Genomic DNA, 14,981 nt, shown 5'->3' with positions numbered 1-14,981 from the left:
TGTAATCCGACGCCAGTCTTTGTGTTTCGCACACCATTGAAGCAGAGTAGGTCATTAACGGGAGTCTGAACGCGCACGACAGGACCACAGTGTACCGTTTACCATTTAATAAATAAAAGAAAAACATAACATGTTAAATCGCTGTTCGCACGGTCAAAAAACTATAACGCTACTCACTACCCTGGTTTCATTCACAAAACTGCCGCTGCCTGCTACCCAGCTGACGCTAAGTAGTCACATGACATTCCTAACATTCTGACATTCCTCACATGACATTCCTAAGTCCTAAATTGGCTCCTACATACCGGCCCCTAATTGGTTAGGCAAGAGGGCTAAGCAATTTTTTTTTTTTTTTTATTGGTCTTTTTCCCCCTCCATTTTCCTCCGATTTTCTCCCATCCCAATGTTAGTCGTATGCCAATTCCCAGTCCCTTCCTGGTCGCTGCGCTTTTACCCCCCACAGTCAGATCATTTGGGAGAGTGGAGGCTACCACGTGCTTCCTCCGACACACGTCCAGCCAATCACCGCTTCTTTTCACCTGGCAGCGCGGATTCTCATTGAGAGGGCGTAGCGTGTGGGAGGACCACACTATCCCCCTCACGTCCAATCCGCGCTTAGCAGGCGCCCCGACCGAACTGTAGGAGTCGCTGTTTACAACGACCCGGACCCACCCCGCCAGCTTCTCCCACCCTCTGATACAGCCAATTGTATCAGTGCAGACGGCCAGCCAAGCTGGTGACAACCCCGGAGCTGTGAGCTGGATTCGAACAGGCGAACCAAGCTCACAGCTCCGGGGCTGGTGACGAACGCAATCTCCGCTCGACCACCTAACCGCCTGGGGCTAAGCAATTACTAAACAAATTATAAAGTCCATGAACCGGCGAACTTTGAGCCTCTTGAGGACTATTCTCATTCAGTCCTCCTCTCGTGTTGCTTCTTCTAGCAAGCACAGTTTGTTTACTGGCCTTTCCAGTATGTTGGTCTTGGTTTTTATTTTTACCTTTGGCTTTAGCCTGGACTTTTGCTTTTCAGGGTCCTTTTCTGTTTGGGTGATTCTCTGTGATGACTAATTTCTTTCCTCTTTCAGTTGTTGCAGAGTCCTCCTTAGTTTTAGAATCCATGCCACAGCTCTTTTTAGTTTCTGCCATTCCGAGTAGTACTTGACCAGCTTGCACACTGGTTCCCTGTCATCTTTGACTTTGATTATGTTGACTGTGTTGACCGTCGCCGTGTTCTTGACCTCTGGGTCGTCTTGAAGGCTTTCCTTCCTTTGCACGGGTTGTTCCGGCGAGTCACACTCTTTGTTCAGCAGGAAACTTGGTCCGTCGATCCACATCCTTGATTGTGCCAAGTTCTTGGCCTTCAGGCCTCTGCTGGACTGATCCGCTGGGTTTTCTGTTGTTTTTACATACTTCCATTGGGAAGGCTAGGTGGCTTCTCGGATCAGGTTGATTCTGTTTGCCACGAAGGTTTTGAAGCGAGCAGTGTCCTTGTCTATGTATCTGAGCACTGTGGTGCTATCAGTCCAGAAGGTAGATGGTTGTAGCAGAACTTGAAGTTCTTGATGCAGCATCTTGTCTACCTTCACGGCAACGACTGCCGCTGTCAGTTCTAGTCTGGGAATTGTGACTTGTTTGAGTGAGGCTACTCTTGATTTGCCCATCATGAGGGAACAATGTTTCTTGCCTTGCTTGTTCTCCAGTAACAGGTAAGTTGCAGTGCCGTAGGCATACTCTGAGGCATCTGAAAAGTGGTGCAACTGCGCTGTAGCAGTGCGTCCAAAGTCAGCAGGTTTCAAGCACCTGTTCACTTGGAAGTTGGAGAGGTGAGTAACATCTTTTATCCACCCTTTCCAATTCTCTGCATGCTTTTCACAGATGTCTTCATCCCATCCACGTATCTCCTTACACAGATCTTTCAGCAGGAGTTTAGCAGGCAGGATGACCGGCGCCAGTAAGCCGAGGGGGTCGTAGATGGAGTTGACGATGGGCAAGATTCCCCTTCTCGTCATCGGCTTGTCTGGGGTGAAAGTATTGGTTTCTGTATCCCACTGTATGCCGAGCGCTCTCTGGACAGGTAGAACTTCAGAACTAAGATCCAAGTTCTTCATTTCTTTATCTCTGTGTTCTTCTGGGATGGACATGAGCACTTTCCTGTTATGGCTCGTCCATTTTGACAAGGTGAATCCTCCGCTGGCACACGAGGTGCGAAGATCATTAGCCAAGGTCACTGCGTCTTTTTCCGGTCCTCCATTTCGACTGTTTACGACGTGCCATGGCTCTATTGCTTCCGCACAGTTCGCTCCTATAAGTAGGCCGACGTCTGCTTCTATCTCTGGCAGGCGTACTTCATTAAGGTAAGGCCACTTCCGGATTTCGGATTGCTTGGGTATGTTCTCGGTGTGCACCGGTATGTTACTGTGGGTGTACGCCTTGGGTAGCTCGATGAACTTGCTGTCTTCCAGCCCACATACCTCCAAGTCTGATATCACGTAACTGTTCATGAGTTTCTGTCCGCCAGGTTTGTCTTGTCCCATGGTGCTGAGGAGTACTTGCGTTGGCTTCCCTTTAACATTCAGTTTCTTCCGCAGGCCTTCTGTGATGAACGTTGCTGTGCTCCCCGGATCCAAAAAAGCATATGTCACTACGTGTTTGTCACTCTTTCTTGACTTGATTTTCACCGGTATTATTGACAGCACACATTCATTTTCTCCGGCCCCAGTGAGGCAGGTGGCCTCTTGCGTGAAGGGAACTTGAGGGCTTGATACTTCTCGAGCGCCATTGATCCTATCCTGGGAGGTGGAATTTTCTTCTTTGCCTTTGTGTAGGATGTCCGGATGTTTTAGTGCACACTCCTTACACTCCGTTATTTTCTTGCAGAACTTGCTGAGATGGCCCATGGCCAAGCACCCGAAGCACAAGCCTTTTGACTTTAAAAACTCCACCCGTTCCTTGTGTGGTTGACTCTTGATTTTACTACAAGTGTCTAGGGCGTGAGCTTGCTGACAGTACATGCATGGCTTCTCAAAGGCACTTCCTTTTTTGTTTTGTTCTACCGTGGTGACGGTTGTTGCGAAGCTCCCACGTTTCTCTTTCCTAGCTGGGGGCCTTTCCCTCTTGCTCCTTCCAACTGTGGTTGAACGGCTGTCTGGTAGGTCACCGAAGAGGGGATCCGTTGCTATTTTGGCTTGACGCTCTATGTAGGTCACCAGGTCATAAAATGTTGCTATTTTGTCTCTTCTCTCTTTGATGTTGTAGGCTTCAGTGCGCCAACACTCTTTCAATTTGTAGGGTAACTTGGATACTACCGTCCGTAGGTTGGTAGGGTTATCCATTTCCTCCATTGCATCGATGTCCTCCATTGTGTTGCGGCATCCGACCAGAAACATTGCATAGGCATTTAGCGCCTTTCCATCTTCAGACTTGATCTGCGGCCATTGGAGTGCCTTGTCTATGTAAGCGCTGGCGATCCGTAGCTCGTCTCCATAGTGCCTGTGAAGCAGTCACTTTGTTTCCTTGTAGCCCCTGCTAGGTTGCATGTGAACGCAGCTGCGAACTAGCTCCTGGGGTTCACCATTTGTAAATTGCTCCAAGAAGTACAATTTATCTTGATCGTTGTCTGTCTTCTGTTCTATTGAGTGTTCGAATGCTCGAATGAAGGACTTGTATTGAAGTGCGTCACCCCTGAACACTGGGATATCCCTTGTTGGTAGCTGTGATTGCCTCTGCTGCTTTACAAGGAGCTCTGTGATTATGTTCTGTTTTTGCATGACCTTCAGCATGTCATCATCTTCACTGATGTTGGAATGAGAGATGAGAGAGTCTCGCTGAGCCATTTGTGGTGGTTGGATGCGTAGCATCCGTGGCTGTGCATGATGGTTTGCGTTGTCTGGTTGAGGAGGCGAGGCGCAGGTTAATTCGTGTTTCACGCTCCCTCTGCGGCTCCTACCATCCTCTGATCCTCTGCAGCGCCTACTCCCACCATCCTCTGACCTTTGATACTCGTTGAGCACATTTAGCTCCGCGCTACTTTCAGCCAAAGCAGTCTCCATCTCGAGCTCTTCCTTTTTAGCTTTGAGTTTAGCTTCTTCAGCTTTGAGTTTAGCTTCTTCAGCTTTGAGTTTAGCTTCTTCTAGCGCTAGCTGCTGCCACTTCTTCAGGGCTGCGGCGCGTTCCAGCAACGCTGCATGCTCTGCCTCTTGTTTAGCACGTGTTGCTGAAACTCTTGATCCTAGTGATGAGCGGCTTACTTGAGACCCGTGTGGGCGGGCGTGTCCAGCGTGGCTGGTGTAGGAAACGCTGTCTTCGGGTTGGACGCCATCTTGCAAATCTTTTTCTGTTTCAGGCTCTTTTTGTGGCTGAACGTCCTCTTTATGCTGATCCTCCACCTGATGTGATATGTACACAGCTGCAATCCATTGTTTTGTAGTTTTCATAAAGTGTCTGATGGGTGCCATTTTAGGCTCGAACCAACTATCTTGGTCACGTGCTTGTTCCTCCTCGAATAATAGGCATGTCACTTCTTTATTAAGACAGTTGAATTCCTCTAATACATTAGCAAAGTCATTTTCCATCCCTTCTTGGACGTGTCGTACATTTTGTACGTCCTCCATTAATGACTCCATCATATTCATTTTATTAGACAGGTCTCGCAGCCTTTGTCTTCTTAGTCCAATGCATTTTTGCAACTTATACTCCAATCCTTTTTCAGTTAATTTACGTGACCTTCCCTGTTCTTTGGGATTTCCCACGTCATGCTCCTTTCCCTCATCCATCGTAACAATTGCAGAGTGACTCATTAGTTTGCAGTGTTCAAAAGCACCTTTAACTTAAAAGTCACTTTTCTTATTCTTAGATCAAAGCAACTTCTAATATTATGACGCACTCTGCTTGGTTGAGTTAAGTTTGCGACGTGAGTTTGCCTGCAGGGGAACTGTCACTTTTGTGTCATTCTGTCACGTTCATAATATAATGAATATTCATAATATTCATATTTATTCATTGGCCGTAGCCGCAGCCTTCTGTCTTCGCCTCGTTTCGGGCAGGCAGTATACAACATGAAGGCTTCTCATTACCTTGTCGTAGAGTCAATGGATTGGCTGTTTTCCTACTTCATGCTGTTATCTCTCGATCGGATCCATCCATCCAGTTCCAAGTCCGGTGCAGTGTTAACAAGCTCCGTAGCCAGTTTTTTGACAAATGTAGGTGTAATCCGACGCCAGTCTTTGAGTTTCGCACACCATTGAAGCAGAGTAGGTCATTAACGCGTCTGAACGCGCACGGTCAAAAAACTATAACGCTACCCACTACCCTGGTTTCATTCACAAAACTGCCGCTGCCTGCTACCCAGCTGACGCTAAGTAGTCACATGACATTCCTAACATTCTGACATTCCTCACATGACATTCCTAAGTCCTAAATTGGCTTCTACAGTGCCCTTCCTGATGACTTGTCGTACAGAACTTGTAAGTTGCTTTGGATAAAAGCGTCAGCTAAATGACTAAATGCAGGGACGTGCACAGGACTTTAGAGGGGCAGGTGCTCAAAGGCTGAAAAGGGCACTATACCTATGTGTATTTTAACCGAGCGTGCGAAGCGCGCAAACCCAATTTTTAAGGGCCCTTTTCGGGCGGGCCCCCTTTTTATGCTTTTTGGGGGGTTTTGGTGATCAAATATTGAATATGTAAGGGATAATGTATAGCTACGAGGTCATTGTCGCAAAATAATTGACCGAGACTGCGTTCTGGAACACCGAGGCGCTACGCCGAGGTGTTCTAAACGCAGTGAAGGTCAATTATTTTGCGACAATGACAGAGTATAGCTATACATTATCCCGCTTATTACAGGGCTAACTTACTAACAATAACGTAATTCATTTTACACCATCGACAAGACGAGATCAAATGCAGACGCAGTTGTTCTGTTGCTCCTCTGTCATCGGCAGGTGTGTGGACTTGATTGCACCTGATGTAGTGCAGCTGTGCATATAAAGCTTAGCTTTCGTGACTGCGATCAAAATGCTTGATTGTGATTGGTCAATAGCGCTCTGTTGCCCCTAGCAGTGGTCATTATTGCGCGCTGCCCCTAGCAGCGGTGAATTATCGAGAAATAATTGACCGCTGCTAGGGGCAACGGAGCGCTAATTGACCAATCACAATCAAGCATTTTGGCGAATGTTAAAACGCCATGTAATATTGAACTATAATAATCAGTGCAGGAGCTCACTTATCCTTGAAAGACACTTTTATCACTGACTTAAAAGGCCCATACATCTCCATAAATGTTCAGGGGGGAGGGAATAAGTGCTTACCCTACAGACCCCAAGAAGTGCTGTATATTCTGTATTGTTTAATATAAATGCATTTTTTATTCCAATCCCGATTTGTATTTTAGATTCCCAAATCCCATCGGACTTGACTTCTTCGTGTCCCTCAATGAGTGTAATACCAGCATTCAACTGTATGTGCCACAGCGGTTTCTATCATCATCATCATTACCACCCACGCTATGCATAAAATATATAGGTCCGCGGAGAGGCACAGTGAGGCCATGCAAACTGCAATGGAATACGGGGCATCTCTCTCTCTTTACCTAATATTTTTATTCTATCCTGACATTTTTCAGTTGGAAGGACAGTCTATATGCGTAATGGTAAAAATAAAATTTAAAATTTTTAAAAATAAAATAGTTTTTTTGGAAAGGGACACTTTTTTATGAGGCTCAAAAGGGCAGGTGCTCAAGCACCCCTTGGGCTCTAGGTCTGCACGAAATGTAATGTAAACCACTAAAGGTCCCCTTATGACAATGGACCAAGAACCACTTTTGGTGCTAAAGAGAACCTTTTGTTGGTTTCAACACAGACTTATTGGACTAGTGAAGTGACACAAAGTGCAGTTAGCTACCAGCATAATTCAACTTGTTCCCTGATTTCATGCTTAGATGCTAAACCAAAATGCCCAGTACACTGGTTTGACCTGCAATCTACCACTATACTATATTTATCCTAAGTCTTACAACCAACCTTTCCACATGATGAAAAATCTACTCAACTGCAAGTCTTTGTCTACCACTGCCTGGAAGGCATGATTGAAACAGTAAACTAATTCCAATTAATTTAGCTCTCCCTGCCATTAATTAATATTTTTTTTAATAAAAACAGTCTTATGCAAATCGGGATATGGTTGCTAACTCTGATTAATTTGAGAGAAAAAAAGAAGAAGCTATTGAAATCATTATGCTAATATATTAAAATATGTACTCTTGTACTTGGAAGGGAATCAGCAACGAGGCACTTCATTCCTTATTTACATTTAGAAACAAAACAAAACAACTGAACCTGACACATTTCATGTGAGATTTAACCTGATAAGCTGTAAGCCGTATTTCGCCTAAAGGTACATGCCTAAGTAAATGGAAGATTGCTCCACTTCTGCAAGGTCAATTTGCATGTTCTTGGTATCTAGGAACATCTAGGGACCTGGGGGTATGTATTCCAGTGTCATCAATATTGTGTCTACTAGGCTTGAGTAAATTGTGATGAAACAAAGGAGAATATAAATTATGATTCATGATTTTTGCATCTTTGATAAAAAATTGATACGGGTAGGAGAAAATGCTCACTGAGCTCATTCACCACCTTATTGAGATTATGTGTAAAAAAAAATCTAAGCAAATGAACCGCGGGAAGATAATTAAACAGAAGGATTTGTAGATACAGTAATTAATGATAATCGATTTTAATTATAAATTCATATTTGACCTTGAACTTGACCTTGGCCTTATTATGGCCAAATCATACATCTATGGATAGGGAAAATGCTCCTCTTTCCAATGGCAGGGTTGAATCTGGATTTAGTCATTTCCTTGCGGTTTTTACGATAATTAGCATTTTCAGATACATTTGTATTTCCGATAAATCGTATAAAACATCGGTAAAAATTAAAATATACACTTTGACTACTGTTTTTGATAGGGTTATGGTCTTTACTCTTGGCTACAAAAAGAAATATTTAAAAACATTGACCTCTTAACATCCAAGGGCCCACATGTGGACGATTCTTTGCCGACCTCTAGTGGCTCAGGTGTGCATTTCTTTTAATACAATATATAGATAGAATTAAAGCCCTATCTGTTGCCTGTCGATTGCCCTTTCAGGTGACAAAATCCGTTCAGCGGTTCTCGAGTTACATGCCGATATGTGAGGCGTGCCCCAAAGTACGCAAAAGTACACATTACCACCCCCGACTCCCGGGGCTCTAGCTCCGTCAATCATTTGGCGATCTCGAAATTCTTTGCACAGGGTTGTAGCCAATGAGTGTGGCTTTCCAATGATACCCCATGATATGATAATAGGTGATCTAATACGGTCTCTATTGATCGATTTATGATAAAGAAAAGCAGGGTCCCCCTATAGGGGGACCTTAAGGCTTAACAGGTTTCAAATTACCCATTTTCACATCAATGGTGATTTGTTTTTTAATCTCACAGAATCTAAACAGTTTTGCACACATCAAGGTGGCTCACAATGTATGAATGTATGTATATATATACACGGGCGCCTGAGCAATGGAGCAAACGGAGCAGGTGCATCCCCACAATTGAACTTGGGGGAGCAAACGTGTGCTTTTGCACCCCCACTTTTTGATCATATGAAAAATATGACATGTCCCCCCCAATATATCATTGTAAACATAACTAGAACTTGTGCTGATTATAGAGCCTTAACACAATCCCGCCCGACCACGGAGATCTCCGTGTTTCGATTCCACCCGTTGTGGACAGAATCACGGATATATCCGTGGCAAGTTGTTTTGGCTTTTATTCCATTTTAATAACCTATTCAAGGTTGCCGAGCTGCACCGCAGATGTACCCTACTCTTTGAATTCGAGAAAGTGCAATACCGGCCAGATCCTCTTAGGGGCGCTATCGCGATAATAGAGTGTTCCCTGTGGCAGAAGTTGTCTTTTTTTTTTGGATCTCTAATGTAGTTTTCTACTCATCTGAAGCGATAGCTATTGTCTGTTCCACGGAATACCTTTTGGAGCGCGGATTTCACTATGCAATAAGGGGATTTATCATCAGCCAATGGACATATCGATCTACCAGATGGCGATCGTTAACGGGGAAATGCTCGGGGGGATCCAACCGGCTCATGGTAAGATCTTTTTCACGTAAAGTACAACCCGATCGGGCATTGTTTTGATAGCCATCCAGGCGATCGGCCTATGTGGCTACTTAGACGAACACGGTTATTGGTAATCAATAATAAGAAACGACGTCCCCCACCCCCCCCCCCCTTTCATGCATACATGCTTGAGGATCGTGCCAATCATATGCAGTTTGAGTTTTAACTGTAGCATCTGTATAACGGAAATGCCATTGGATATAACATTAGTAGCTATTAGCCCTATATCTAGCCTTCCAGGAAATATACAAATCCCATATAACGCTTATATTCACGGCGCTATAAAATGAGAACGTATTGATGCATTTTTTTCTTCTTTAAGCCATTTTGAAGGGACGGTTTATGGACTCAATTGACAATGAGAATGGACAGATAGCAATACTATAAAGTATAGATTTAGCTCTACAAACAGCCCCACGTCTGTTTACATTTGCCGGTCCTCTAAAGATGTATTAGACTCATCCCAATGGCCCCGAATGTGTTAATAGCAAGTTTTTAAGTTTCCAAAGATTGTGACCCCCCCGCGCATTTTCGCTCACAATGGTTTGATCAACTACCTCCCACCCCCAGCACGCAGTCAGTGGTGCATGATGCAGGTAGGCTGAGTGAGTGTGTAAATATCACCGACCGAGTATGTCATTGGTGGCAGACCTTTCCAGTAGGTTGTTCAAACAAAGGATATGTTAGACATGTCTTTACTTCTACCACTCAATACAATAAAACATATTTCTAATCATCACCTTCTCTTCATTTTCGCTGCATTGAATTACAGGTCACTCTTTATGTTAGCTAGCGGTTTGCTGACATTTGCTAGCTAGCTAGTAACCTCAACCAGTGTGTGTGTTTGACTAGCTAGCTACCTGGTAGAGCGAAGCCCATTAGTAGGGATGCCCCGATCACGTTTTTTGCCACAGATACCGATCACCGATCATCTTGAGCCATATCGGCCGATACCGATCCGATATCGATCGTTTTTGGTATACAAAAATATATATATATATATATATATATATATATATATTTTTTTTTTTTTATAAAAATATATATTATATAATCATACTTGTAGTTGTATTATCTGCGAGACATCGCCACCATGCAACAAGTCAAAATGCTCGCTACCTGCAAACTGTCTGTGTGTACTCGAGTAGCCTCCAGCTACGGCCAGGATTCTCCGGCGCTGCAGCTGGACCCTATTGGTATAAATCACATTCAGCATGCCCTCAGCTCGAATACGCATCGAATCAATGTTATAAGACATTGATATCAGGAGCTATCTGTCTCTAATGCTAGCCGGCTAGATAACGTTAAGACAACGCCTCAGTGAACTATTTAGTTTAGAGCTAACGTGAGCTAACGTGAGCTACCGAGTCAACGGAGGTAACTTATCATGCACTCGACTATTGCTGGAGCATTTGTTGATATCAGCAGCTATCAGTAGCTAGCCAGCTAGATAACGTTAGACAATGCCTCATGTAGTCACTGGGTCATTTAGTTTAAACAGTAACGTTAGCTCGGTAGGTAGCCAACGTTAGCTCATGTCGCATGCACCAGACTATAGCAGACTGCGAGGCATAGGAGCCTCTTGTTTACACGAGTGCGGGAGGGGCTGGGGAGGAGGAGAGGCCGTACGCTGCAGGCAGCTGTGTGTCTGAGAGAGAAGTCAGCAGTGAGATCTCCGCTAAGAATTGGATCATGTTTTTCGATCGGATTTGACGATCGGCGAAAATAAAGCATTATCACCGATCACCGATCTCATATTTATACTGAATATCGGCCGATACCGATCGCTGGCCGATCGATCGGGGCATCCCTACCCATTAGAGTTTGAGTTTATTAGGATTAGGGTTGGGCATCGTTTGGATTTGAATGATTCCGGTTCCGATTCCGATTCTCCATATCGATTCCTGTTCTGAACGATTCTCGATTCCGATTCTTTGAGGTGCAGGTCACAGCTTATTTCGCAGGAGTTTTTTTTTTTTTTTTTTTCAATTTTTTTTCATACTATTCACATTTTCAGTTGACTTGATAAAGTTTCATTTGGTTGCTGTACTGTAACTAGGGTATTAATTAACAAAGTAACATTTTTTTATTTTATTTTTTTTAAGAATCGAAATGCAGATATGTTACTTCCAGAACCGGAAGTTAGGAACCGGTTCCTAATTAGAACCGGTTTTCGGTGCCCAACCCTAATTAGGATCCCCATTAGCTGTTGCATGACAACAACTAGTCTTCCTGGGGTCCACACAAAACATTACATTCGACAAGACTTTTACAGAACAGTAAATAAAAAACTGATTTCCGAAGTCTTCAAGCATTGACTTTCATATTTTCCATCAAATACCACTTATTTTCTGATTTTCATTTTCATTGGAAAGAAAATAATGGTAATAAAATAAGAATAAAGTACTTAAAAGACTCGCTGTCCATTCATCTGACGAACAATTGAGAGGTCAAGTCTTGCTGGGGGTCGCGCAGGACATTAAAAGCGCGACAAATCGAATTTGAGTCAAATTGGTGCTTTCAGGAATCATTGTCTACTACTGCACCCCCCCCCCACACTCTCAAGTCTGCTGCAGAATGAGGAATGCCCAAGGTCTGTGCACAAGGCCACGCCGGGGAGTCAGTCAAGATAAGAACAGGGACTCTGCGTTCCGTACCCAACATCTCACCTCCCCCACCAGATCTGGCTCGGCACTCCCCCCCCCATCCCCAATCCCTACCCAGACCCCTCCTCCCGTGTGTACGCCTAGCGCCGTAAGAATTTTTCTGGACGGCTGCCAACTAGTACGCGCGTTGGAGGGGGGGGCCTAAGACTGTCTCCCGATCCCACCCGTCCATGCCCCCTCCCTCTGGACAATCTTCTCCTCCCTCCCTCCTGCCACCTGGCGCGACAACACTTTGTTTTCAACCACTTTGTTGTTGTTGCAGCCGACTATCGCATATGGCGTCTCAGGCATTCTGTAGATGACATGTGTCAACAAATGTACATGTCTGTGTGAATTTATGTTGTGCCGTTGTTACTGTAAAAATTTAATGATTGTGATATGAGACGATTGTGATATGAGACGATGAGCTGTATGTGTGTCACAGGGCCCGTGAGCGGATCGGCGCGGGCGAGAAATCCGCTCTTCGCTCTAGACGGCTTGTTCCGCTCCGCTAATCGTTCATGTTGACCCCACCCCCAAGTCGCTCTCCGCTCGCTCACCGCTCACCTTGAATCGAGCGCTCCCCGGTCCCCGCTCCACATCGCTCGGCAGATTTTTTTTTTTTTTTGGAGCATGATGTCAATTTGCTTGATTTGACCAAACTACAACAGTCTACACCCCCTGGGCCCCTTAAAGGATAACTCCACTATTTGGGGAAATTAGCTTATTTAACATCTTCCCTGGAGTTAGACAAGAAGATGCATACCTTTTTTGTCTCTGTGCGTGCATTTTAGCTTTGGGAATAGATGCTCCGTTAGCATAGCTTAGCTTCATCACTGGAAGTGAGGCAGGACAGTAGCCTTACAGTGCCTTACAGTGTATTGCAAGGTCTGACATTGACCAAACTTGATATGCATGACCTTGGTGGGCTCTAGGTCAACTCCTGAAAAGGGGGTCAATGTCAGACTTTGCAATCAAAAGTTAGGGGGCTAATAACCCTTGCCATAATTTCAGTGCGCCCCTAACTTTTGATTGCAAGGTCTGACATTGACCCCCTTTTCAGGAGTTGACCTAGAGCCCACCAAGGTCATGCATATCAAGTTTGGTCAATGTCAGACCTTGCAATACACTGTAAGGCACTGTAAGGCTACTGTCCTGCCTCACTTCCAGTGATGAAGCTAAGCTATGCTAACGGAGCATCTATTCCCAAAGCTAAAATGCACGCACAGAGACAAAAAAGGTATGCATCTTCTTGTCTAACTCCAGGGAAGATGTTAAATAAGCTAATTTCCCAAAATAGTGGAGTTATCCTTTAACAATTGTTTGTATTGAGCCGTATTGTAATTGTACCCATTCTGCAATGTTAAATAACGTTGTTTATAGCTCTACTAAGCGATTATAGCTAGCCTAGCCACAATGCTATGGTCGCTGCCATTAACGTTAGCATGTAAGCTAACGACAACAACAATGGCGTCATATACTTTTTCTAACAGGATGTGAGTGACGGTTCACCCTTCTCATTGGTTAAAAATGGCCTTCATGTTTGTACATCGCCATCTGTTGCTTTGGCATTGTACTACATGTATATTACATCAGTGTTAAACCACTGTGAGCGGCCCGGAGTGGATTGGAGCGGAGGAGAACTCTCGCTCCGGACGTCGCGCCGACCCATTTTAAAACCCACTCCGTCGCTCACATAAAAACCGCCCGCTCCGCTCCCCGCGCCGCTCACACGCCTCGTCGGAACCTTCGGGGGGGTTCTGTCTCGCGGCCATGGCCGGGGGCCCCTCCTCTGTAAAGGAGCGGGAACCCCTTCTGCATCCCGCTGGCGGGCGGCTGGCGGGGTGCATGGTGAGGTAGACTGCGGTTTTTCGCATGATCTACTCACCTTGTGCGTTTTGGGGTAACTGCGCCCCACTGCGTATGATTGGTGTCCTTCTCTCCGCTCCTCGTTAGGAGGAGCGAGGGGGTCGGACCTCACCCCATGTTTTTCTGATGGTCGTGAAGGGACCTTAGGGGGTGCATTTGTCGGGGCTACGGCCCTGCTTCGCCCGTTGTCCCATAGGCGAGGCAGACAGCGTAGCCAATGATATATAACGAAGGTAATCCTATAACCCTAGTTATATGATTGGCGTAGCTGTCTGCTTTAATCGCAGCCCTGAGGACCCTTGGCTGGTCTGCTGAAAATGCAGACTAGGAAGGAAGAAGTAGACCGCACACCTGGGCTTTGAGTGGCTGTAGGTGGGCATGGTCGGGCAAATTAAAGGTACATGTGAAAAATTTTCATTGGCCGCGCACAGGCGCTGAGTGTATTCCCATAGGCGAAGCAGACAGCTACGCCAATCATATAACTAGGGTTATAGGATAACCTTCGCTTTAACACACCTACCCACCGTAACAAACATTTGAATTATACTCTTCACATCGTCTCTGCTTGTTTGTGTCTGCAGACAGACAGACAGACAGACAGACAGACAGACATACAGACAGACAGACAGACAGACAGACAGACAGACAGACAGACAGACAGACAGACAGACAGACAGACAGACAGACAGACAGACAGACAGACAGACAGACAGAAAGAGAGAGAGAGAGAGTGAGAGAGAGAGAGAGAGAGAGAGAGAGAGAGAGTGTGAGAGAGAGAGAGAGAGACATCGATCGATCGATCGATCGATAGATCGATAGATCGATAGATAGATAGATAGATAGATAGATAGATAGATAGATAGATAGATAGATAGATAGATAGATAGATAGATAGATAGATAGATAGATAGATAGATAGATAGATAGATAGATAGATAGATAGATAGATAGATAGATAGATAGATAGATAGATAGATAGATAGATAGATAGATAGATAGATAGATAGATAGATAGATAGATAGATAGATAGATAGATAGATAGATAGATAGATAGATAGATAGATAGATAGATAGATAGATAGATAGATAGATAGATAGATAGATAAGGAATTACCCTCTGTTGGTGACGATGGCCTTCTTCAAATGAATATAACTAGCTGGAAACACTCCCTGGAGAGAAAATAATGAGAGATACACAAATGAGAAATAATGTCAGAGATAAGTGAGTGAGATATAGACAGAGAGAGAGAGTAATGAAAGGAGGAAGGAATATTCAATATT

The 14,981-nt window shown here is 44.7% G+C and overlaps 1 protein-coding gene across 1 annotated transcript in view; it reads right to left on the bottom strand.

The window, feature by feature from the left end:
- LOC311229667 (dedicator of cytokinesis protein 3-like) overlaps window positions 1-14,981 on the bottom strand; it is a gene marked incomplete at both ends in the record, with an annotated part of 403,980 nt that overhangs the window by 334,717 nt on the left and 54,282 nt on the right. The window contains 1 exon segment of the mRNA XM_084315742.1: window positions 14,815-14,870. Coding sequence (XP_084171868.1) covers window positions 14,815-14,870 — 56 coding nt within the window.

The sequence above is a fragment of the Notolepis coatsorum genome (genome assembly GCF_963971535.1).
Source record: "Notolepis coatsorum genome assembly, chromosome: 6".
In the NCBI taxonomy this organism is placed as follows: Eukaryota; Metazoa; Chordata; class Actinopteri; order Aulopiformes; family Paralepididae; genus Notolepis; species Notolepis coatsorum.
Note: the sequence above shows the minus strand (reverse complement) of the source record. Positions and strands in the feature narration are given on the sequence as shown.